The following is a 25,744-nucleotide window of genomic DNA, read 5'->3' on the forward strand; positions in this document are numbered from 1 at the left end:
GCTGGTGTTCCTTCCTTCTGCTGTTTACAAAAAAAATATACAAACAAATAAAGAAAAAAAAAAACAAAATAGGTCAGGTACCAGCTACAAGACAGGGAACTAAAAGCATTCTAAGTATATAGCACTTTTTCTGTACCCTACACACCAGCTATGTAAGGTCTTTCTCCACGTAGTGTTTAGTCTGACTACCTGACTGGGTGACCATCATAATGTATTTCAAAGAGTTTTGTCTAAGTCTTACATTTTAAAAATAACTTTTGTTTTTTTAACTAGGATCTCTTTAATAAGAAATGGAGAAAAGTTACAAGCTCAGGATCACTTGATTGTTCAGGAATATCTTGACAAGCCATTTCTTATGGAAGGCTACAAGTTTGATTTACGTGTATATATTCTTGTAACTTCCTGCGATCCATTAAAAGTATTTTTGTATCATGATGGACTGGTGAGAATGGGCACAGAAAAGTATCATCCTCCCAGTGACTCAAATTTGGTAAGTTGGTGTTCTTTCCAGTTTATTGCCTATATATGTAGAATTTTATCTGTGTAATGTTTGGAGGAAAAAAAACCGAAGTGGTGACATAAAATGTTGTTTTGGTATTCATGTGGCAGAATTTTTGGATTGTCACTGAAGAGAAAAGAAAGGTATTTAACTAATGTCTATACTTGTGACTTTCCTAGAGAATATATTGCTTATGTATAAAAAACACACTTCTGACTCATGTATAGGCTAGAGTTTAAATTTTTCCTGAAAGCAAGCAAAAGAAGTCAAATATTAACATTCAGCCCAGAAGGAATGAAGTAAAGGAAGTAACTCCAACAAGTTACACTGTTTTCATATTTGTCTGAGACTTAGTTTAGAGCTTGCAGGAGGAGTTAGGCCTTATACCATGTTAGATTGTTCTTAATGTCCCTAAAGTGTAGAGATTCTCCTGAGGATCCTGCAAGGTTTCAGCCACTGTTTTAGGAACCTATTCAGGAAATAGGAAAAAAAAACAAACAAACATAAAACAACCAGAAATGTGAAGACCATGGCATGAAATGTCACTAAAATCCCTGAGCATCAGGGAATCTGCTGATGTTTGTAAGTGACTGCTGCTTCTGCAGGGAAAGAAGCATGGAATTATATCACTCATTTAACGTTTACCCAATTTAGTTGTTAATTTTAGAATGGTGCAGCAGGGCTGCCTATAAGCTTGCGGAGAACCAAGAAAATGGTAAGGGACATGCTAAAGGATGCTTTAATCCCATGCTATTGAGAGGTGCAACCCTTCTTTTCTGGCACAGACCAAAGTACAGATGGCAATAAAGAACAGACTCAGATTTGATGTATGCAGGCATCAGTGGATTTAAATTTCCTATAGCTTACTCTGTACTCCATTGCTTCTTTATCTTTCCTTTTCCAGAGCAATGTATTTTTAGAGCTGCTACAGTGTAATTATACAATAGAAAATGTATGGTGAGCCATTTACTCTACTTGCCACTTAAAATAGTGTTCTTTTGAAGAATGCAGGTATAATCTGAATCCCAGTAGAAATGGTGCATTTGGAAAAGTTCCAGTACTATGTTTGGAACAGTTTGCTTCTAATGGTTTTTATTGTTACTAATCTCAGTGTTATCAGCACTGAAATATGCTCTGAGTTGATAATCAGAGCAGCAGAACAAGCACTTTTCTCTGTGATCTTGCAACTGTTCATGTCTGCCTATTGTATGAAAAAACCTGGCTTATAGCTAATGACATTATTCCATGGTGACACTGTTCCAGTTAAATTCAGACTAAAGATTAGCTTATATATTTAGCTAATGTTCTAAAAACACTTTTTTTGGAGTCTGGAAAATAATTTAATTTTCTGAAATAATTTAATTACATTGAAAGACTACTCAAAACCATAATAGGTTTCAGAATCATTCTCAAAGCAGCAATTGGAAACCACGTGAGAAATTCATTGCTTGTAGTGCTATTGTTAACTATCCTGCAACTAAATTGCTTGGTTTTGTTAATTTCATTCATTTTTCTTAAATGTACATATAGTGAGATAAATGACAGCAGAAGGCTTGTGTTGTCTATTGTCTGTCTGATCAAAAAGGAATTGGAACAGAAAGCTTACGGCCAGCTTATAACATCAACTATCACTCAAACACAGAATGAAATGTGACAACAGTCACTGTGGACTGTCATCATGATAGTGTGTGTGGAAAGTTGAGTTAATACCTGCACTGGAAGAGATGTAAATATATAAATAATGATTTATAAGTAGACATTTAAAGGTTTTGTTTCTTTTTAATATAGCACAAATCAATTGCTGCTTAAATTTTTGTAAAGAAACCACAACACTTACTCATTTATGTAATGTATATTTTGAAATTTATCTGCCTGTAATGTATGGCTACCAGCCACTCAAAAATGAGCAGTTCTGGCAGATAGCAACATGACAGATGAATTTATATGTAAAAGATATTTTAAAGTGCAGCTATAATGAGAACATTTCTTATAAATAAACTACAGTGAAAACTGAAATGTGGGATTGTCTATGAAACAGATGCCAGAGTGTTTTTAGCACTTCAGAGTACCATCTTTATTGTTCGCTTCTTGTGGAGTGTAATCTTTCTGTAAGTTGACAATGGCTTTTCACATTTTTATGGAGTTGTTCACATACACACCTGTAAAAATGGCAGATATATTATCTAACCAGATGTTGAATAGCACATCTACTACTGCAACTGGCTTAAATATGAGCCCAGGTTTTGTTATAACAAGGCTACAACATTCAGTATGTGAAATCTCCAAGAACCAGAAACACTAAACCTGCACATTATGTATTTGCGAATATGAACTGTTACACTATGTCATTATTGATTTAACTTTTAATTATTTAGAATTGGTCATTCTAGAATGTCCTTTTCTCTGTGTTCTTAGAGCCAACTGTATATGCATCTGACCAACTACTCTGTGAATAAACATAATGAACACTTTGAACGGGATGAAACAGAAGACAAAGGAAGCAAACGCTCCATAAAATGGTTTACTGAGTTTCTAGAAACAAATAATCTTGATGTCTCCAAATTCTGGAATGATATTTCAGTAAGATAAAACTAATACACTTTTCTATATTTTGTTTAAGGGTAATTCTTAGAAAATGTATTGCTTCTGCCATCGCTTTACTCAGAATCCAGCATTATTTTTGAAATATTATTAACTCTAACCCTAACAGTCTCCAAAAGACATCACAAATGGAGTGCTGTGAATGAAGGTTAAAAAGGCTAAACTCAGAATTTGATTATAAAGTTAATGTTGGACTTCTTCCATCTGAGGGACAAAAGTCCTTTCAAGCAGTTATTCGTGTAAATAATATCATACATACAAACAGTTGTATTTAAATTCTCAAAGACTTTCCTATCACATAAAGTGAATTTTATGTGAGAATGCTTACAAAACTGTATTCAGCATTGCATCTATCAGTAGATTGGAACCTGCACCATTCTGGTCAGTGGGTGTGTTACAGGCATCTTCAGGTGAGGAATAGGACTGAGACTGATAGAGCTTAGGCACTATCTGTAAACACGATTCTGAGAATATTTATTGGAAGCCCTGTTGTGAAATGAAATAAGTTTGGCTATGCTATGCCTTATCCCCAATGTAGCTTCAGCATTTAGACTATTGTGTATCTTAAAAAGAAGTATGTACTATGGAAAGTATACTAATGTATTTTATAGATATTAAAAGTATCTGTTATTCAGTATAAACATCTATTTGGTATTAAAAATCTTTTACATTCTACTAAAGCATCTATAAAAGTATGAAATATGTAAGTTTGCTATATACTGGTGTTGTCTCTCCTGATAAATTTTTCTGAAAAAATTCCCTACAGGAGTTAGTAGTGAAGACTCTCATAGTTGCAGAGCCACATGTTCTTCATGCTTATCGCATGTGCAGGCCAGGGCAAGCACCAGGAAGTGACAGTGTCTGCTTTGAAGTCCTGGGATTTGATATTCTGCTGGACAGAAAACTAAAACCATGGCTTCTAGAGGTAAACTCCTTTAAACAAATGTAAAGTAAACTTCTAAGAGTAAACTTAGCCAAGCCCCAGCTGAATCCATGTCTATGTAAGAAAACTTCCGAAGAAAACCCGTTCCTTGCAGAATGTATTGTTGTTGAGTAAATAGATCATGCTTTTTTCAGCTGTATGGGAGCACTGTTTTGCAGTGATTTTGGTGACTCAGGTAGGATTGTTTTCCTGGAGGAATGTTGCATTTTAAATGTTTCTGAAAGTTTTAAAGAGAAATGGGATGCTAATCCAATTGTTCTGGGTGCATTCTAGCTGAAGTTTATAGAAAGTGAGTACTGCACAGATTTCCTTTGTGAGAATGGCTCTGGCAACTTTTGTGACTGTTTGGTCCTAATCTCCTTTTTTGAATACTGGTTCTTTTTCTTTTCTTTGGCTTTAAAAAGCACCCTCAGAGGAACATAATTCGCTACATATGCCAAACAATTGGCATGAATGGATTGGAAGAAACGTTTCTCCTCTAACTTTAGTGATATAGTGAAGCTGAAGAGGTGCCTGCACATGTTTTCAATCAGCATTGTAGGGGACTTGTCTACTTTGTCTTTTTAATTATTAATTTTTAATTATTACTATGTAAATAGAGTTTACTTGTCTTTTTCCAGATTGTCTTATATAATTATGTTAAACTGGCTGGAAATGCTATACAGCTGGAGGGGAAAAAAAAAAAAATGTGTCTATTGGCAATTAATCAAGAACATGATTGGCTACCAAAATGTACAGAATTAATTTACTGAACTTTGTTCTGAGGCCATTAATACTGTCAACAGTTGTCGTGCTTATTTCTCTTAGAGTTTCAGAACAATTTTAATTACAAAAATATAAATTAATTCACTGTCTGCCAAAGAGATATAGGGATACTTGATGGCTTTGATGTGCTAGCTAAAAACAACACATGGCATGAACTTAATCTGTACTACATCTACTTCTCTTTTTGTCAAGCAATCCCTTTGATTTACCTCTACACATTCCAGATTACCATCCGTAGATTGCCTGTAGCTTGCACGTAGGCAGTTGTTGTTTAAATGCAGACTGAAGTTGCTCTGTGCGTGCATTTCATCTTACCTTGTAGCAAATCTCTCTTCAGGAGAGATGATGAATCAAACTCTTTGGTGAATCCGTTATGAAGGACACTCTTCTATCTCCTTGGATGTTTACATGAAGTATCAAAATTTGGGGGTTTTTGATTTACTAATTATGCTATAGGGCAGTCTCCAAGGAGAATCCCTGGATTCTTTGTTCATAAGGGTGGGATCTGGTGAAGTAATAAATGCTGCTTTTGTGTTTTGGATTGCTGCAGAATACTTCAGGTCTTGAAAAGTTGTGTACTTGGTTGTTATTATTTTCTTAATATAGAAGTTTAATGATTTCTGCTTTTGGTAATCCAGGTATCCTTTAACTTATTTTGCCAGGTGCTGATCTAAACTTCAAATTTCAAACTTCGAAACGTAGTCAGTTTCTGCAGTAATCAACAAATTTTCATGGCCTTTGTGCATGTTTTTTGCAGCACTTTCAGAACAAACATGCAGGGTGTATGTATGTGTGTGGGTGTGTATACATGTGTGTATGTATACACACACGTATTTGCCATATATACACCATATATGGTGTAGTATTGAACAAACATGCATTGCATATATATGTACTAGATTTAATAACATATACCTAGTGTGTATGCATGTGATGTATATAATAATATATAAGATATATAGTGTGTAAAAATATTGGTTTTTATATATAGTATTTTTTCCTAGAACAGTTCTGGCTTCTCCAGAATTCCACTCTTCTCTTGTTCCACCTTGTGCTGAAACTCCCCCAGGGGTTGTGCTCTTCCTAGCAGTGGGAACAAGCACAAATCACAGGGCTCTGAACGTTCCCCGTTCTGTGGGAAAACTGCCAAGAAAAGATCAGGATGGCCAATCTCGTGTCTGCTTTCCATAGCTCACAGAGCTCTTCTCTTGTAAAGTTAGCTTAATAAACTATTATAGGAAATAAATTGTGCAGCGCGACAGCGACTGCTTCCCGGAGACGACTTTTGTTTATGTTCATCGTTATCCCGCCCCTTGATGCTGCCGAACTTCCGGAACCTTCCACAGCAGCGAGCGGAGGGAAACGCACCGCTGCCATCTGGTGGCGCCGGGCGTCCCTGAGCGGCGCTGTGCCGCGCCCGCGGCTGCCATCCCTCAGGGAGCGCCGGCTGCATGTGTACCGCTCCGAAAGTCACGCCTCCTATTTATTTCCATGGAAACGACAACAGATACAAACAGCACAAGAACGCATTGCATTCAGTAGTCTATACCAAGGAATACTATACCTATGAAGCATGTTTGTTTTTTTTTTCTTTTTTCTTTTCTTTTCCTTTGTGTATTGTTATATGCAACAGATTATCATCAAAACTTCAAAATTTCTAGTTTATCCAATAAACATAGTACAAACCTAATGTATGATGCTGAATTGGAATATCTTGTTTCTGAACGTGCTACAGTATAAAACCATGGCCTTAGAGATTTATTTCTCCGGACATTTAAACTTGTATTGAAGTTGCATAAAGTATTCAGATTATAGTCACTAGGTATACATGCTTGGATCCCTCTGGTAGAGCCCAGCAGAAGTAATTTGATCTTAGAAATGTCTCATCTTCCATCTACACTGGGTGATAAGCAGGCTTTATACTTAAGGTCACCTGTCAAGACTGCCTTCTGAAGTTTTCTGACGTGAGAAGGGAGACATAGTGAACAGGTGAAGAAAGTTAAGAGAAAGGTTTGTTAGTGCAGCATCCTTGCATGTAGTTGTACTAAATCAAGATGTAGTTCAAATAGCCATACATGTAGTGAGCATGGAATAGCGAGTGAACTTTAAATTCACACTTGCTTTCTCTGTATTAACTTTCCGATGTACTCAGTTGCTTGGATTTTATTTGTGTTGGACTCCATGTACTACTACATGAAACATTGCACTAAGAGAGTTTGCAGCATCCACCCAGAACTGGATCACTGTTTTTACTGTCCTTCTGGTTTCTCTTCAGGACTGAGGTTACAATTGGGCCAGGATTTCATTCTTTAGTCATGAACTGTGTGTTTAAAAAAACAAACGCCAACAAATCCTCTGCTAGTCACAGAGTAATGCTCCAGTTCTAACTATGAGTACAGTAGCATTTCAGCTTCTTAAGTGTCTGCCTTAAGTGGAGTGATAGTGTAATGTTTCCCAATAGCATTTTGTTTCAAAATAGCATTTCAAATGCCTTTGTACATCTTTCCTACACCTACCTTAATTTTCTGCTTAATAAACATAGTCAATGTGGTTTTGTTCAGAATAACTCATTTTTTTGCAGCATTCAGTCTGTAGGAGAGAGTCTGTAAATTATTTTATACTTCTCAGTGTAATTCAGAGTATGCTTTTTAGAGTTAACTTTTAGCACCTACAACAAATTTAAATATGACAGTGCATACTTCTGTATGCTCGCAGTTGGATGCTTCAGGACTGTGTAAGCATATGAGCATCTAGCAATTCTGTGGGTTCAGTATTGGACTAATGTAGCATTGTACATGTTTCAAATAACTTCTCATATCTAACTGCATTCTAACTGAATTTAAGGATTCAGTGTGGTGATTCTAGTAAAATATTAAAAGTTAACTGGTTGGAAGTTTTAATAGCTATATTTCTGTCTGCCTACTTATTTTTGATGCATGGAAAAAGTATTTCAAAGCCAAATATTGTTAGTTGCTATATGTTACTGTGGAGTCAAAAATTCAATACAGGATATCATATTGTTCAGTATCTAAGTTTTCTCCTGAATAAGAAGCCAGGGCTTGATTTTTACATTTCTGTTTTCATTTCAGTGAGCTATTTGTATATTTAGGTATTTGTTGGACTGAATCATAGTGCTCTGTATGGTGTCTCACTTCTCATTTGCATGGGATACATAGCATTAGTTTTTACTTCTGAAGCTGTTTGTCTGTCCCTTCCCTCACTAGCACTGCTCATTCACAGTCAGCATGATTCCTGCCTCTTATTAGCACCTATTGCTCATGTATATCTTCTTATACAAGCCTGGAAAGTGTTCCTAGAGACACTGATGCATTTACTTCATTCTCTCTCAGAGCTTTCCTTAAAGCTGTTCTTCTGCAGGGGCTCCAAAGCTTGGCTGTGGTTAGATGATGCTTGGTGGAGACTTCTCGTTTCATTTCCTTTCTTCCTTTATATTTATAATAACAGTTATGATGTCTTGCACTGCGCTTAAAATAAAAGTTACTCATTCTGTTATTTTATGTTTTCATATCGTGTACTGATTTCTGCTTTTACAGCTTGTTACTTTTCAGAGAAGAACTGTATTCCAAGTTGCTTCCAGACTGGGAACTAGGAAACAGTTTCCTGTGCTGGACTTCTGTAGCATGGCACATATCTATAATGTGTTTAACAGCATTTCCTGTAGTAGATTTCTAGCCACAGCTACCAAGAATACATTAAACTGGATTTACATTGCCAGTACTTGAATCAGTTTCATTTTAAGTGTCTGGATAAGTTGATATCTGAAAGGTACATCTCCTGGCTCCCAGTATCTGTGATAATGCTTGATACTCTAATTATTTAAGAAATACAAACCAAGATGAGCATCTCAACATATATTCTCTTACTCTCTGCAATATTTGAAAGAATGTTTTTCCTGTTACAACAGATAAGTTCCTACTGAAGTTGAACATCCTTTTTTTTTCTTCTTTTTCTAGATTAATCGTGCCCCAAGCTTTGGAACTGACCAGAAAATAGACCATGATGTAAAAAAGGGTGTTCTGTTAAATGCGTTAAAGCTTCTCAACATAAGGTAATCTTCTTCAGTCTGGCTCTCTTTCTGTTCATTTTTTCTCTTGTGTTTGTTTGTTTTTAATTGGACTAGCAGAATGTGACATTTCTTTCCTTGTTCAAATTCTAAAAACTTAAGTAGTTCCCTTGCTGTGAGTTTTGCTATTAAAAACTCCAATTTCATTTTTATACCTGTTCATGTGCTTGCCAGAAATGAAGTGATACTAGTCATTTTCATGCCTTTTAAATGCTTTTTCAGTCAGATCTCAAAGTGGGAATATTAATGCAGTCATAGCAAGTTTGCTCTGACAATAGTTTCACGCAGTCATAAGGCATACCCCTCTAAAAGAAAGCCTGCTTTTTGGAATATGTCAGAGAAAATCAAAACTTCAGGAAAATAGCTACAACTGTATTTCTGCATTAAATTTCAGTATGGAGTCATAGCACACCTTAATGTGTGAAGATATTGTAGCCATATAAATTAACGTTAAAAAAAAAATCTTAGTGTTTGACTACTCCTTTGTGTATGTAACCACACATGACCGACTGAGAGCTACAGATGATTTACTGGAGATGAAAGTAAATCTTATCTCAGCTGCATTGTGTAAATTGTCAATGCTTGATAATTCAGTAAATCTTGATGCTCCGATTTGAGTTCTGAAAATTGATGCCTGAACTCCTTTTACTGCTACTTAGCTATCAAAACCTGCATGGGGGCTTATTTAGATGAATGTGCTAGATATATTCTGCAATGTATTTTGTTATAGAAGATCAACGCTCTCAGTAGAGGGAATAGACCTTTTCCTAATTCTTATCAAATATTCTTTTTGGATTTACATACCTTAATATCACTTGTGTTTCAGGACAAGTGATAAAAGGAGAAATTTAGCCCAGCAGAAAGCTGAAGCTCAAAAAAGACTGTACGGTCAAGGCTCTATGAAAAGGCTGTTGCCAGGTTCTTCAGATTGGGAAAAGCAACGTCACTCACTGGAAAGGAGAAAAGAAGAACTGGTAGGAAGGAACAGTGCTGTTTCTTGCCCATGATTTATGCTATCTTTGTTTTAACGGTTTTACTTTCTTGATTTATAGAAGGAAAGACTTGCACAAGTACGCAAACAGATTTCCAAAGAAGAGCATGAAAATAGGCACATGGGGAACTACAGGTAACTGTGTGAACAATATCAGTCAGAAGATTTAATACATTCATCATTTGGAATAATGGGAACAAATATTTGTGGTAGATGATAATTTTATGACCAAGATGTCATAAAGCATTGATAGAAAACACATACATTAGACTAGGTGGTAGTTTTTTTTTCTGAGGTCTTTTTTTGATGCTGTATTTTTGCATGCATTTACTTCATATTACATCAATCACTCCAGTGTTTGTGCAAGACATTTGCTTGAAAGATGTGATTGTTCATGTTCAGTATACCAAAAACCATGATTTTCATTATGGACTTCTTCTGTAATCACAAATGGCAATTCTTTTCTCTGGGGTGGGACAGCATCAGGATGTTAATATTCCTGCATTACTCTACAAAGAATGAAATATCAAATCTGATTTTGTTCTCTATGATGCTTCAGAAGCCTTATTTGTGCTTCTATCACATTCATATTTCTGTTGGTTATAATTGGCATTGGCCAGAAAATAAGCATTTATTTTGTAATGTTTTTATTATTTCTTGACATTAGCTGCAATGAGAAGTGAATGCAAGGCAATAAATATTTGGTGAAAAGGAGCAGAGCACCACTGAGAAGAGATGATGGGAGCATTCGCCCAATCTTTGTAACATTCATCTGGGATGTAAGAGGTCTGGGTTCATATCTTTCATTCTGAATTAGTCAGAATGCATTTACTGCTGTTCTTCTTCTCTGCTTTTTGAGCAGATGCTCTCTACAACCCAGTAAAGTTCTTATTTAAACACAGATATTTCTGTGGTTTTTCCTTTTTGACAAATTATCTTTGTAAGCAAAGAGTGTTTCTTTGTAATGTTCCCAGCTTTAATTACATCCTTTCTTGACACATGTGGAGCTGAGCTACTACATCAAAAAACAACACAATGAAACAGCTATTTTCTTATTAGTTGAACTTGAAGAAGGAGAAATGTCATATTGCTTTAATACGTTTTGGTTTATTGATAACGTTAACTTTTTAACTGATCCAATTTCAGGTTGCTCATTCAGTTCTGGACTGAAGATGAGCCAAATGTTCTCTTTATTTAGCTTTTTGATTAATCTAAATCAATAAAAATGCAAACATTTTTATTTTTTCTCAGTAAAAAGTAAATTGGCATTTCATGAGAAATGCGTGCATGTAAAAGGACCAAACAGCTGTGCGTTTTCTTAATATCACGTGTTCACAAAAAGCCTGGAGAGTCAGCAGAGCCTGAGAAGTAATCTTGGCTAGAGATTCAGACAGATGTTGTCTAAGCATTATGCAGTATTTTCTCTTCACGATGTCCTTCTGCAGAACAGGACTACTTTCTCTCAGGCATTGCCATAGAATTGTAGAAATTTTGCATGCTAGCATTGCTGTGTGGATTCATGTTGTTTCCAGAATGAAAATCTAGAGAAATCCTTATGCTGAGACAAGTTTTGAATCCTAATCCTATGAACAGTTTATTTTTCCCATCAGCCTCAGTAGATTTTGATAAAGACACTATTATTGTGAATGTCAGTTCGGCAAGCAGCTTAGTCAAGTGTACATCTGCAAATACAACTAGCCCATCATTTTCATTAGGATCCTGTGGTGTTCAAAGCAGGAGCTGTGCTTTCAAGCATTTGTGAATTTGTGAACAAAATGTATGTGTCTTTGAAATGGTCTTCAACTAGAATGTATTTCTATATATGTTAGAGTGAATACTGTTTTACTTTAAAGTATGAGGGCTGCTCCAAAAGTAACACCTCTCATTTTATTATGTTGACCCGCAATGTCAGAGGTGGATGTTGGTGGGATGGCAGTAGAGGTTGAACCTTCCCACCAATATGCTGTTATGTTTTGTTGCCATGTGTCAGATGGCAGCAGAGGGGCAGTCTGATGAAATGACATTACATGGAAGTGTGGATGGAGCAAAGGTGTGTCACTGGATTTTTCCATGTGGAAAAAATGCAAGGTGCTGCACTTGGGCTGGGGCAGTCCCAGGTATTTATACAAACTGGGGGAAGAACTCCTCAAGAGCAGCCCTGCAGAGAGGGACTTGGGGATCCTGGTGGACGAGAAGCTGGACATGAGCCAGCAGGGTGTGCTGGCAGCCTGGAAGGCCAACTATGTTCTGGGCTGCATTAAAAGAGTAGTGGCCAGCAGGGAGAAGGAAGGTGATTGTCCCCCTCTACTTGGCTCTTGTGAGGCCCCATCTGGAGTACTGCGTCCAGGCCTGGGGGCCCCAGCACAAGAAAGATGTGGAGCTCTTGGAGCGAGTTCAGAGGAGGGCGACCAAGATGATCAGAGGGCTGGAGCACCTCTCCTATGAGGAAAGGTTGAGGGAACTGGGCTTGTTTAGTTTGGAGAAGAGAAGGCTCCAGGGAGACCTCATTGTGGCCTTCTAATACTTGAAGGGAGCGTATAAACAGGAGTGGGAACAATTGTTCACAAGGGTGGATAGCGATAGCACAAGGGGGAATGGTTTTGAACTGAGACAGGGGAGATGTAGGTTAGATATTAGGAGGAAGTTTTTCACACAGAGGGTGGTGGTGCACTGGAACAGGATGCCCAGGGAGGTTGTGGATGACCTATCCCTGGAGGTATTCAAGGCCAGGCTAGACGTGGCTCTGGGCAGCCTGGTCTAGTGGCTGGCGACCCTGCACTCAGCAGGGGGGTTGAGACTCGATGATCTTTGAGGTCCTTTTCAACCCAGGCCATTCTATGATTCTATGATTTGTGGATACCAAACAGAGGATTTGAGCACAGTGAGATTGTGGGTGGTGTGTTTCAGCAGTGGTGACAGTGACGGTGGTTCGCCTCTGCTGGTGCAGATTGTTACAGGTGTGGCATGCAGGCTCTTGTTCCTTGCTGGTGAAAATGCATAGCTAATGTTGGTGACTGTGCTGAAAAACAGTGTTTTGTAGCTGAGAATTTTCCTTTTTGAGTAGTGTTTTTGTGCTCTTTGTATCTTGTGTAGTTTCCATGGAAATAAATAGGAGGCATTACTTTCGGAGAGACTTATGTTATTGTTCTATGCTACTTTTTCAGCAGTTGAATCAACGCCATTAGAAATGTTGACTTCAACTAGATTAGAATTTGTGTAGATATTTTATGGAAACTGGAGCCGCCTTCAAGTTGAGTCTAATGGGATCATTCTTTTTTCCATTGCTACAAAATCATAATGTAAAACTCGTTTTCAATGGGAAGACTGTAAAGCAAAAGGAGAGAGAGCATTGTAAAAATTCCACAAAAAATCCTCCAAAATACGCAAGTCACGTATTGCCAGTGATTATATAAATAGTACTTATGCTTCGCACAGTGCAGGCTGAATTAATTTATGAGTTGTTCATTACAATATGTTAGAAATTAGTCTCCCATCTCCGTCATTTCTGATTATGCTTCAGGCATTCATAACATGGATTGCAGTGGTTTTCTTCAAAACCTGTTGTTGCTTGATGAGCATGAATAAACTACTAAGCATTCTTTCTTACACTGTCACGATCTTCTTCTCTGTGATTTTAGAGAATAGTGGTGTAGCTGCCGTAATGAAAAATCAGCCACTCTTTACATACCAGAAAAAAATAAACTCTTACAATATGTATTTCCTCCTGTCTTTTATTTTAGAAGATATAACATTCAAGTGCGGTGCATATTCAATCTTCATGTCATGTCCATTAACTCAAAGAATTGTTCAGATTTTCACTGTTTTGTGTACTTTAGTTGCTAATACAAATTATGTTGTGTCACTGAATTTTACATGCAATACTTTGTTAATACTTCATGAACCGTTTACACCTGACTGTATTCAGACCCACTGAAATTTCAGAGAATATTGCAAAGCTATGTTTTTGTACATCTCTGGAATGACTTGCATGGGTTTTTTTTTTGACTGGCTAATTGCTGGTTTAAACAGTGTAAGTGTTCACTAAGTTAAAATTAAATTTGGAGAGCATTGTTAGGAGCATATGTTTCATGATATGATATTATGTAATAATTACAGATGGGATACACATGCATTACCACAGAGGATGAATTAGATGCATGACTTTTGTTCCTAGTCTGATAAGTAGCTCAGAAGATACTATGCTTATCAGTAGAAGATACTATTTAAAGTCTTTTTTTCCTTCCTATTTCAGGCGAATTTACCCTCCTGATGATAAATCATTACTTGAAAAGTATGAGAGTTTGTTAGCCACTGCTTTCCAGACATTTCTTGCTGGGAGAGCTGCTTCACTTCAGCGGGAAATGAATAACCCTTTAAAAAGAATGAAGGTACTGAAGCACAGAAGTATTGGCTTGAAGTTATTTTTCTTGGAATTCACATCCTTGCAGATTACTTTCATGATAATGATGTGTGATGGGTAATAAACAGCATTTGATAACGTTTCTATCATCTTGTTGTTATTCTTTGTGTAGCTTGTGGGCTAGATCCTTGAATTTGGATGAACTGTAGTGGACCGAGGGTGGAGACAGGCTCACTGACTTAAAGCTACTTTTCCATTTCCCCAGTCCTCAGCCTTATCCTTGGCCAAATCAGAGGTTGGCAGAAACTGCTTGTGAGCTGGTCATTACCTCCTTCTTCCTCCAGTAACGTCCTTGGCCTGCTGTACATTTGTACAGACTGGAATAAGTGATATCATAAAACCAGCTCAACTACTTTAAGGCCTCCCAGAACTTGGCTTGGTTGTCTGGTTACACAGTCAGAGATAAACAGTAGGAGAATGGCTTCATTTAAAATGACCAAATAGTTTGATTTAATTTGAAATCTGAGAAATAATTTCCTATCTTGTATTTGGCATCATCCAGAAGTTTTGCAGGAATCTTTTGTTCAGCTTTTTCTTTGGACTTCTACCTTTAATAAATGTTAATACTTGATTTTTACCTTTCAATTTCATTTTGATTGCAAAGAGAGAGAGATGCACTAGAGGAGATACTGTTATATACTCCTCTGGAGGCATTCACTGTCTTATTTCAGGAATGGGTAATTATTATTTTAACTTCAAATTCCTATCAGTTGGAATCTGAACTTGGGAAGAACAGGATGTGCCATGCTTTGAATTAATCACAGTGAAATTCCCATTTCTAGGAGGAGGACATTTTGGATCTTCTGGAGCAGTGTGAAATAGATGATGAAAAACTAATGGGAAAATGCACCAGACAGCGAGGACCTAAGGTATTTGACTTTTAGATGCCATTTTTCTATTCCTCTCTATGAAGAAGTGTCTGAGGATTTTAATTGGGGAATTTAGTTAGCTGATCCTGGTGGACGCTTTCTTCCTCACGCTCCCATTAGCCTGTGTATTTTGCTTTAAAATATATATATGTGTGTGTGTGTGTGTAAAAAATAAAGAAATAAATATATTTATATATTATTATATTATTTATATATAATATATATACATATGTGTAATATACACACATATATATATATATGGAAGAATGAAGAGAGTCATAATTACCTTTTGTCCAACTGAATCTCATTAAAAATTTTAACTCTGTGGTATTCTTTTTCTCCCTAAGCTGTTTGGAAGAATTGCTGGGTGTGGCAACAGCTGTTCCACAAGAGACTGCTTGATTTCAGTGTGTGAAATGATCTTTTATATCCATAGATTATCTCAAAAGAATGCTTTGATCTTTAGTCAATTAGTGCCACTGAGGATTTTTGAGATCATGGGATAAAAGGCACTATGGAAGCTCAAAGGATTATTTGTGATTATGATGTATCTACAGCTTGCTGGCTTGTTAAAACATCATACAATATATCTTGGAGCCTATTTCTTATCCAAAATCTGATTTTAAAGTGAATGTATGTTATTTTTAGCTTAATACTTTCTGGTTGTGCACACAGTTGAACTGAGCCTTTGCCTTAAACACACTCTATCTCTGCAAACTCGTAGAGCTTCTTAAAAGTTTTGCCTTCCCTAAACCTTTCTGCTCCGGAAATTAGACGCACTGCTTTGGGGACACTCTCTTCCTTGAAGAAAGAAATGGTTAGGACTCTAAACAGCCGGAATAATTAGGAGAGAGAAAAGCATTTTCCTCCTGATCTTCCTCCATATGCATACATAAATCTGAGGGATAGAAGGTGTGTGATTGTATAAACAGTCTTTGCGTGTAAAAATAATTCCATATTTGCTAAGAATTTCAACCTCATTTTTTAAAATTTTTTTTATTTGAATACAATTAGGAGCTCATGATAGAAAATAAGCTGAGAGCTTCCTGGAGCAAAGGCAAATTTTTCTGGAATTAAAACATTATCGAATTCTCCTTGGAATTGAGAAATATTTTCTGCAAATGTCTGTTTAATTTTTGGCCTCTAGAGGGCACCTTAGACTTGCATACTGTAAGGTTTACACTGCTGTGTTTGTTACACTGCACCTGTTGCATATGAAAAAGATCTAAAAATAATACAGATAATACAGATATTTTAGAGGAAGTTTTATTTTAATTCTTCTGATATAAAATCAAATGAGTTTAATCAAACAAAATGAGGTTAGGGGAAAATCAAGGTTATTAGAATTGCTAAGCAATTTACTATTTCTTATTTTAAGAGGTCATTTTAAACCCAGATCTGGATTTTATTTGTTATCACTTCTTCTTGTAATTTCTTTGACCTTTCTTTTTATTCTTCTTGGTTAATTGATGTGAAGTCTTGTCCAGGATGTTCTTATTATTTTTTAGTATAGAAAATGTTAGGAATATGCATATCATAAGTGGAAATAAGATCTACTTTAAAACCCACATGATTTTTGAATGAAAATGTTTATTATTCCTTGTATAACATCAGGAATGTTTAATAAATATCTTTCCGTGATACATATTATTTCACTATTAGGATAGCTATTTCTGAGAAATCATTAAGAGTTGAGACACCTCAATTTGTCCTTTTGGCAGGTAGATAGACATCATAATGCTACTTGTGTAGTCTGAACTATTGCCAGGGCTCTCCACAGTGAAATATGCCACTTTATTCTTAATTTTTCTTTAACTCTCCCTTATCTGGCCAGACAGCTTAAGCCTGCATAAACGTACTGTCACTGTTAAGTTAATGGCAGAAATCTCTTTCCTTCCTTGTCTGGAGTAGTTTAGGTAGCTTGTGTTTAGTTATTAAATACTGCCCTTCATAGTTAAAGTTTGTGCATTACATTTTATTAAAACTTAAATTAATCCTGGGAGCTTTTCTATTTCATGCCAATCCAAACTATGTTTGGAAATTACAGTATTTTTTAATGTGAGATGTAATTGCTGTCCATTAGGCAACTAGGAAGATGAAGCCATCGCCTTAGATTCTTATAGACAGGAGTTAATGGACAGAAAACATGTAGGGTTAAAAAAAAAAAAAAAAGGGGGACTGTATGAGACTTCTTACGTTGATAGATATAATGGAGGACATTGCACTTTTGTTGTCTGCCCCATGACTGCTGTAAGAAGGAAAATTTTCTGTTGTTATTTCCATTCTTGCAACACTGTCTCCTACTTTTTGCTCTTTATGTCACATTACCCTTGGTAATAGCATGAGATTAATTACCTAATGACACTGAATCCCATATATGTATGGGATTCCAAAGATGCCTGACATAACCTGCTATATCCCTCCAGATCCTGCTTTCTGTAGGATGTGGGTTAATCACTTTCTCTTTCAGAAGTATACCAGCTGAAGTTCCCTGATGTACTTAATTACTTCAGAGTGATTGTTGTTCAAATTCTTCTTCATTTATTGCAAATACCAGTTAGGGATTGCAACTGATTGTAAATGGTATTCTGTATCATTTGTTTTGTGATTTTAAACTATAATCCAATACATTGGGTAGTATAAATTGTACTTGAAATAAAACAAATGACATTTTCACCTTACTGTATTATGCTGCTATTTGTGTGAGAAAGTTTGGGATTATTGTCATTAGTTTAATGAGCTATTTAAACTTATACTTAAAAATTAAGGAAAAACTTCCAGTCACATTTGGGAGAGTTTAAATATGTACAAATGAACCTCCCTGACTCAGAAATAATAAAATATTCTTCTGTTCTTTTTGGATTATGAAGAAAATTAATTTCTTTGATTCTGCTTTTTTGTATTATGTTTTGCTTTAGCCCTTGTGTTCTATGCCAGAAATTGCACAGCCTTTAAGAAAATTTAAGAACTACACTAGTGATAGCAGCTGTGATAGTGGTAGCAGTATGTCAGAGTCAGGAGACGAAACTGAAAAGGAAGATCACAATGAGAAAAAAGAGAAAAAAGTATCATATGATTTTGAAGAAAATAAATATAAACCTTTGGAAAGATCAGGTAAGTTAAATTATCACATTTCTAAGTAAGTCTGGCATACATGAAAAATTATATAAAGTGCTTCAGTTATTTCAGAATATATTAGCATTCATAACTCAGGGTTAAATACTGTTGTTTTTTTCATTTCATCATTAAAATCTTTTCTAAGTTAATGACAATGTTTTATTTAAAAAAAGGATTTTTTCTACAAGATTGCTGAAGGGATAGATACACCTGAGTTACACTTGGAAATGTTGTAAATGCTCCTATTTGATCTTAGATTGCTTTGAGAAGAATTTCATCATGTAATTATACAAATATTACTAAAATTTTATTTTTCATAGGAGCATTCTTTATTTAGACTGAATTAAAAAGCTTTACAGTTATGTAGGAGCAGGTGAGGGAACTGGGTCTACAAATATGTGCTCCAGCAAACAAATTCTCTCTTCCATATTCTTCCATTCAGAAAGACTAACGTTGCAGGCCCACACAATTTTTAGCCTATAGAGAATATGTGCTCCATATTAAATCTGATGCATTTTATAGAGGACTGAGTCTACCTGATTAAAGCAGACAAGGAAGAAACAATAAATGTTCTAATAAACTATATAAAGTGTGCATTATTTGGGGATCTGACATGAATGACTACTACATATAAAGTATGCGACACTACAACGGATGTACACATCTGTTAGTTGTATGTTAGTTACAGATGGAAAAATGGGTCTTAAATGATGCAACTACTTGTTAAACTTTTAATTTGTCTGCAGGTAGAATGAACCTGAAACCTTTGATTAAAAATACAAAATCTCCATCGTATTCATCCTCCTCATCATCTGCAGGACCAATAAGACGTTCAGTAAGCTGCCCTCGTTCGATATCAATATTGTCTATGCAGTCACATGCAGCTGAGCAACGTCCCTTCTCTGCCAAAGCATCTCTGCAAATCCAGCGTGCATCCTCAGTGAATAGGTCTCGTTCTTTAAATTGCAGCCCGTCTTCATCCAGAGTCTGTCAGACATCCAGCTTGGGAACTATGAACAGTTCAGGGGTGAGATAACATTCAAAAAATGTTCAATTTCTCCAAAGTTCAATAAATACATTACTAATTCTTACAATGATTCTTACAATGTGAAAAATCCTGATGCATTGTAGTCAATTCTATTTTGAGAGATACTCAGGAATATAAGCTCTCTAGACCTGTATATGTCTTTCATTTTGAAGCCTGTCCCTGAGGTAGGCAAACAAAACAGTTACTCAGGTGATCCAACTGAGTCATGAATAGAAAAAAATAGATCGAAGAATTTTAACTGTTTAGAATTTGTGTAGCTGTAATATAACAGTGTATTTCTGAATTATACCTTTTTTTAGAATTTTTGTTTCAATTCATACTTTAGTGCCTGGACTGTACATTTCATCACAGAAATAACTAATCTGGAGATGGGGCAATACAAATTGGCACTTCTAACCCATACTTGCAGCCTTTCTCTCCTGTGGTGAGCTTTGATTGTAAGAAATCCTTTTGTAATGCTAATTAAGTTGCTTCACAGTATTTACTATCTCTAGTAGAGATGCATCTGACAGAATGCACATTGTCTGTTTTGCCTGTGAGGCTTTGTCTAAATGATGAAAAAGGATCCTTTTACGATTGTGTGCTGACACCTCATGAAATACTCCTTAGCATGGTTTTCTATCTTTTAAAGTCAGCTAATGGAATTGGGAAGACGTTAAGATTGTGTCTTCACCACAACATGTTAAAAGGTATTGTTTTATCACATTAGCTATCTCAAGTTTAAAATGTACCCTTTTATCATCAAGATGTATTCTGAGAGCTAAATGAGACAGGCCTGATATAGATTTTTCTACTCGCATTAACTCTATATCAAATACAAATTACTGGAAGATTAAAACCAGTCTCTTGCAGTATGATGTAAAAGATGGGCTACTCACTTAACATTAGCAAGAAACTATACTTACTCTTTCATTGGGAAAGCTCTAGCACAGAAATGATCTTGATATGCAGATCAATTATGTGAGGTAATAGAGCTTAGGTCATGTTTCTTAAAATAATGTGAATAAAATTACATACAAAATGGATAAGAACTACTGATAATTTAGCACTATATTGTGGATGGAACTCTGATCATAATTATTTTTGCAACTAAAAATAATATACTATATAATACTGCTAGAACAAAATTGAAATTGATAAACTAGAACGTACTAAGAAGAAATAATTCGTCCATGTTAAATTAGTTTATTGATCCTTCAGGCAAGAAAAAAGGAGTGTATTGCCATTTTTGGAGGCTGGTAATATTCAGACGTACTAAACGTACAGAAACTTAAGTTTAGAATGAGCCATCTGGAGTACTGCATTCAGCTCGGGCCTCAATGTAATAAAGACACAGACCTGTTGGAGTGGGTCCAGAGGAGGGCCACAAAGATGATCCAAGGGCTGGAGCACCTCTCCTATTAAGACAGGCTGAGGGAGCTGGGCTTGTTCAGTCTGGAGAAGAGAAGGCTGTAGGGAGACGTTAGAGCAGCCTTCCAGTACTGAAAAGGAAAGATGGGAATCTTAACAGTAATAGAACAAGAAGTAATGACTTCAATTAGAGTGGAGATTTAGATTAGACATTAGCAAAAAAAATTCTTCACAAGGATCGTGGTGAGGCACTGGCACAGGCTGCCCAGAGAAGCTCTGGATGCCCCATCCCTGGAGGGAGGTGCTCAAGGCCAGGTTGGGTGGGGCTCTGGGCAGCCTGTTCTAGGGATTGGAAGTAAATGATCTTCAGGATTCCTTCCAACCCACCCAAGCTATTCTGTGATTTACATTTGGGAATTACAGATGTGTTGTTATAGCGGTTATGATCAAAAGTGGATTTGTAAATTTTAAGTAATATCCTAGAAAACTGAAGACGATGCCAGAAACCCACGGACCAAAGTGTGATTAAAATGTCCTTGCTTCTTGATGTTTCCTTGAAAACTTGGCACAAAGTCATATAATTGGCAGTTTCTGTTAAATATTAATCCAAATTTGTTGCTGTGAAGACCTAAAATGAAGTTTTTTTTTATAAGAATTTATTTTAATTATGTTGAATTTCATTTCCAAATCTGTTATCTTACATTCCAGATTTATATTCTAAGCGGTAATCATTAAGAGTATCTATCATACATTTTCTTACCTTGTTTCAAGCAAACATACATTCAACCTCGGCTTTTCTTGCATCTCTTGACAGCAAAAAGTAACCTTGATGGGTTAATGTACAAGGTGTATATGTATGTAAAAAATGTATCAGATATTATGTCTATACACTTCTGAAGTGTATTTTATATCTCCTTGCTTAGAATTTTTTTTTATCAAGGAAATATCTTTGTTACCATCAGACAATCTAATGTCATGCCTAATTTTTTTCCTCTACTTAATATTGTTTTTAGAGTGAGTCCTTACGGCAGCAGAAACCTAAAGAGCAAGAAGTTGCTTTGACAAAAGAGACTCTACTCATTTTCAATGACCTGAGAATGAAGTTTCCAGGAAAAACAGACGAAGAATCAGAATTAATTATAGAAGAAGTAAGTATCTATAAGTAAGAAGGAAGAATTACAGGCTAGATACTTACTGTTTGTGCTACTAAAATGAAAGAAAGTAGAAAGTTCAATTTATGATTCATGAGCTCCCGTGGCCTTAGAGCTTCCATAACTCAGGATAATTCAAAGATTTCAAATGCTTGCAGCTTTGCATACTTTCTGACCTTAAAAAGCAGCACTGAAAACATTTGTATGCCTTTATAAAATATATGAGAAACTATCAGAAAGGTTAGGAAAAAAACAGTTTTTCATCATGGAGAAAGTTCAGACTTTGAAGTTAGTTAAGAATAATGTTACAATTCTTTAACAGTTTATATTTTATCTGGTATTGTTAATGCAGATCCTGATGTGTTTAATTTGAATATTACTGGAGAACTCAGAGAGGTATGCTGAAAGGCTGCTAGCCATAACGATCACAATTCACACTCTTATAGCCTGCCAGCTTGCACTTTCTCGCATCCAATATTGTTCTGAGCCTTACCACTTGACATATGAAACAATCCCTGATCTGAAGGGGAATTAAAAAGCAACATCTAAAATTCAGCTATAAAAGAAAAAATGTATGATATTTAAATCTCATAAATATCTACTGCAAAGAAACTAACATGAACTTGGAAAAGAAAAAAATGAAGAGACATTTTACTCAATCCAGTCAAAACATAGAGGGATGTAGTCATTTAAATTAACCCCTGTATTCTGGTGTAAGTAAGCAGTCCATGGTGTGTTAGAATTCATCAGACTAGTTCATTATCCAGTTGGAAATGTCGTTTGTTCTGTTTTGTGAGCTTTCAAAATCTTAGAAATGTGTTGATTAAGTCTCCAGTAGTCTGTGCAAACACATCACAGTGGAAAGGAATTGTCCTCTATTGATGGTTGATTTGGTGATTCTAAAAAACAGCATTTGTAAGTAGCATGTTTGGATTCTCTTCTCAGAAGTAGAAATGAAATCCTTCATTAAATTTTCTCTCTCAGAAATGCAGGAGCTTATGTGTATTTGTCTACGTGTGTGTTTGTAAATGTGCTCCATCTAGTGGTACATTCTAATAGAGCACTAGCATGATTGTAAATGCTATTTCTTATTGCAGAGTTCTCTTAAAAATTCATCTGGCTTTAATCAATTTCTGTTGGTAAATATTTCATCACGGAAGTAAAGAAGTAATTGTATATTAGTTTTCAAGCAGACCTGGTCATAGGTCTGGAACAGAACACAAAGGTACAACAGTGAAAATGTATGTTCACAGTTTAAGCTATTTTGTTAGCAGAGATTGTAAAAGGAGAATATTGCTCACCCACAATGATCATTTATAGAAAACATGTTTTCAACGTGTATCTAATGTCCTTTATGAAACAAAAAAACTTATGCATTATGGAACACATAGTGCTGTTTTGAAGGAATCACAACTGTGTCAATCAAGACAGGTTTCTATCTGCTTAGTAGCGTAGGGCTATCAGAATCCAGGTACTAAAGATGGAAGGATTAAACAGAACAACTGCACATATCTTTGCAAATGTCTCCCAACGTTAATTTGAAAATAATTCCTATTTATTTTAGAGAGAACCTTTTTACACAGAGATCTTCTAGATATTCACAATTTTAACATATGGCCTACATGTCAATGAAATGTCAGATTTTGATTATTTTTACATGCATCTCTTATTTTGTTTTGCAATGACCGCAGATAATGGATAATTGGAAGTACCATAAAACAAAAGTGGCATCATATTGGTTAGTAAAACTGGATTCTGTAAAGCAACGAAAAGTAAGTGATACAGATTTCATTCTCCAGATCATGAAGTGTAGACAAATGGCAGTGTGCCTACTGGTGTTTAGCAGTTTTTGGGAGTGACTTGAGATGTTAAAATACTGGCTAGTTTCCCTAATACATATGAATTAATTTTATTACAGGTAAGGATGATGCTCCATATTTAGACAAGTGTAATTATTCTGAAATATAATTGCAAAAACAATTTCTTAAAAAATTAGGCTGCTGAAAGAAAAGCGAAAAAAAAAATTAGCTTTGCGCTTGCATGCCTATTTTTTAGCAAACATTCTGAGAAGTGTATTGATTCAGCAGATTTGATTGATAAGGATAAGTTAGTCAGTAATTTCAGACTAGGCATGTTAAAACTCCATTAGAGTTAGTGATATTGCACTTGGTTAGTTGAGTCTTTGACCCACAGTATTACAACAGATCATGTTGAAGAAAAAATAGGCCTGCCCAGCAAAAGTTATTAATGTTATAATATTCAACTATCTACTTTAGTTTTAGAAAGGATTAATTAGATTTATTTACCATTCTGTCTTCACTCATCTGCTGTCTAGGAGCTACTGTTGTGCATAGCAGCTGAAGAATTTTTAATCTTTTTAAAAACTGACACAGTATAGGGTGCCAGTCATATCTGTGTGACATAACATATGTCAGTCAAAGTCATCTTCCCAGTACATTTATTTAACTTAATGTAGGAGAAATTTTATTTGAGAGTATTGTTAGTACTTAGGTGACCCTAAAGCACTATTTGGGTCTTGGATTCAGTCACTGACACAATATGTGGATTAGCGTATCTGTTCCAGGCATTTAATTTCTTTATTTCTCAGTTTCACTATCTATTTTTATAGACCATAAAAGTAAGCAACTTAATAAAAATGCTGCACACATGATAAATATTGTCATTGGAAAAGCTTGGTTGATTGTTTCGGAAGAACAGAAGAACAATTTCTGATCAGCATCTCAACTTTTATAAAATCAGCCCTGTGATTCTCAGGCTTTCAAACTGTATTTTATTGAACATTACATTAAATGTTTTTTTCATACTGGGCAGAGAAAACATTACCTTAATGTGATGTAATTTGATAGAAATATATTCAAGTCAAATTATGAAGTTCAGGTATTAAATTGAATGTGCATCTATACAGCTTTTTAAAATTAAATTAGACATGACAGACTTGACAACATAGGAAGCTATAACATAACTAGAATTCTTCTTTAACCATGTCAAGTCGCAACGCTATAACTTAGCAGACTTCTTTCTTGTGCTATTGTCAGGAATCAGTAGAGCAACCATCTTCACTGGCTGAAATTGTGTAATTTTTTTTTCATACCTAGACCTCTTCTGCTGAATATTCCTCTGCCTAAAATGATATAATTTCTTTCTCATAACAGGAATAAGCGTTGCAATGCCAATAGACATTCACATAGGTCTTTTCCACTGTGTGCATGTGGCAGCTGTAGCCTTTAGTGCAAATCTGGAGAGAGGCTTAGTGTGGATTTCTAGTGATATGGAGGAAGAGTTGCTGGGAGGATGGACAGATAGATACATAGCCAGCAGTGTCCCAAATTCATGCTACTGCTGCAGTGAAGATCTCATTTGAAGCAGAAGTCTATGGGGCAGTTGGAGATAATAGGGATTGTGTTGCCAGAATTGCTTCCTTTAATCTATGCAGCTGTGAGCGTAGGTAGGGGTTGATACATGAGGCCGATAATTGCAACTGAGATACAGGGCTTTCACAAAGGAGTAGTTAAGGTGCTCTGTTTTTTTTTCTCTCCCCCTCCACTTACTTTTTTCTTCTCTACCCACCTCCTTTCCTTTTCTCTCTTCACCACCCCCCCATTCTTGCTTTTTTCCTTTTCCTTTCAGAATGTTCTCCTGTAAGCATTATTAGAATAATTTCCAGAACTCTACAATAAAAGTTAGTTATGCCCTTTATTTGGCTGGCAGTCATGTAAAGCCAAGGGCACATTTACTACGTCGGGATGATACAGGGTGATATGCTAGGTCATTATTGGTAAAACTGCACAACCAGAAATGTAGATTTCTTCACTGCTCTTTTGGGGACGTCATTTGCAACTTGGGAGGCTAATGATTCCTGAAGCATAAGTGGGCCCTTCATCTTTG

The 25,744-nt window shown here is 35.9% G+C and overlaps 1 protein-coding gene across 11 annotated transcripts in view; it reads left to right on the plus strand.

The window, feature by feature from the left end:
• Positions 1–25,744, plus strand: part of TTLL7 (tubulin tyrosine ligase like 7) — an 81,455-nt gene that overhangs the window by 43,294 nt on the left and 12,417 nt on the right. For all 11 annotated transcript variants that reach the window (XR_002441426.1, XM_021405638.1, XM_021405641.1 and 8 more), the window contains 12 exons: positions 274–490; positions 2,915–3,079; positions 3,867–4,025; positions 8,783–8,877; positions 9,719–9,866; positions 9,945–10,018; positions 14,136–14,271; positions 15,086–15,172; positions 18,091–18,286; positions 19,036–19,316; positions 21,701–21,835; positions 23,530–23,610. Coding sequence is in view for 10 of the 11 variants with exons in the window: in XM_021405638.1 (XP_021261313.1) it covers positions 274–490; positions 2,915–3,079; positions 3,867–4,025; positions 8,783–8,877; positions 9,719–9,866; positions 9,945–10,018; positions 14,136–14,271; positions 15,086–15,172; positions 18,091–18,286; positions 19,036–19,316; positions 21,701–21,835; positions 23,530–23,610 (1,774 nt within the window). In the remaining variant the exon portion in view is untranslated. The remainder of the gene's footprint in view (positions 1–273; positions 491–2,914; positions 3,080–3,866; positions 4,026–8,782; positions 8,878–9,718; positions 9,867–9,944; positions 10,019–14,135; positions 14,272–15,085; positions 15,173–18,090; positions 18,287–19,035; positions 19,317–21,700; positions 21,836–23,529; positions 23,611–25,744) is intronic.

Source organism: Numida meleagris, chromosome 7 (assembly GCF_002078875.1).
Source record: "Numida meleagris isolate 19003 breed g44 Domestic line chromosome 7, NumMel1.0, whole genome shotgun sequence".
NCBI lineage: Eukaryota > Metazoa > Chordata > Aves > Galliformes > Numididae > Numida > Numida meleagris.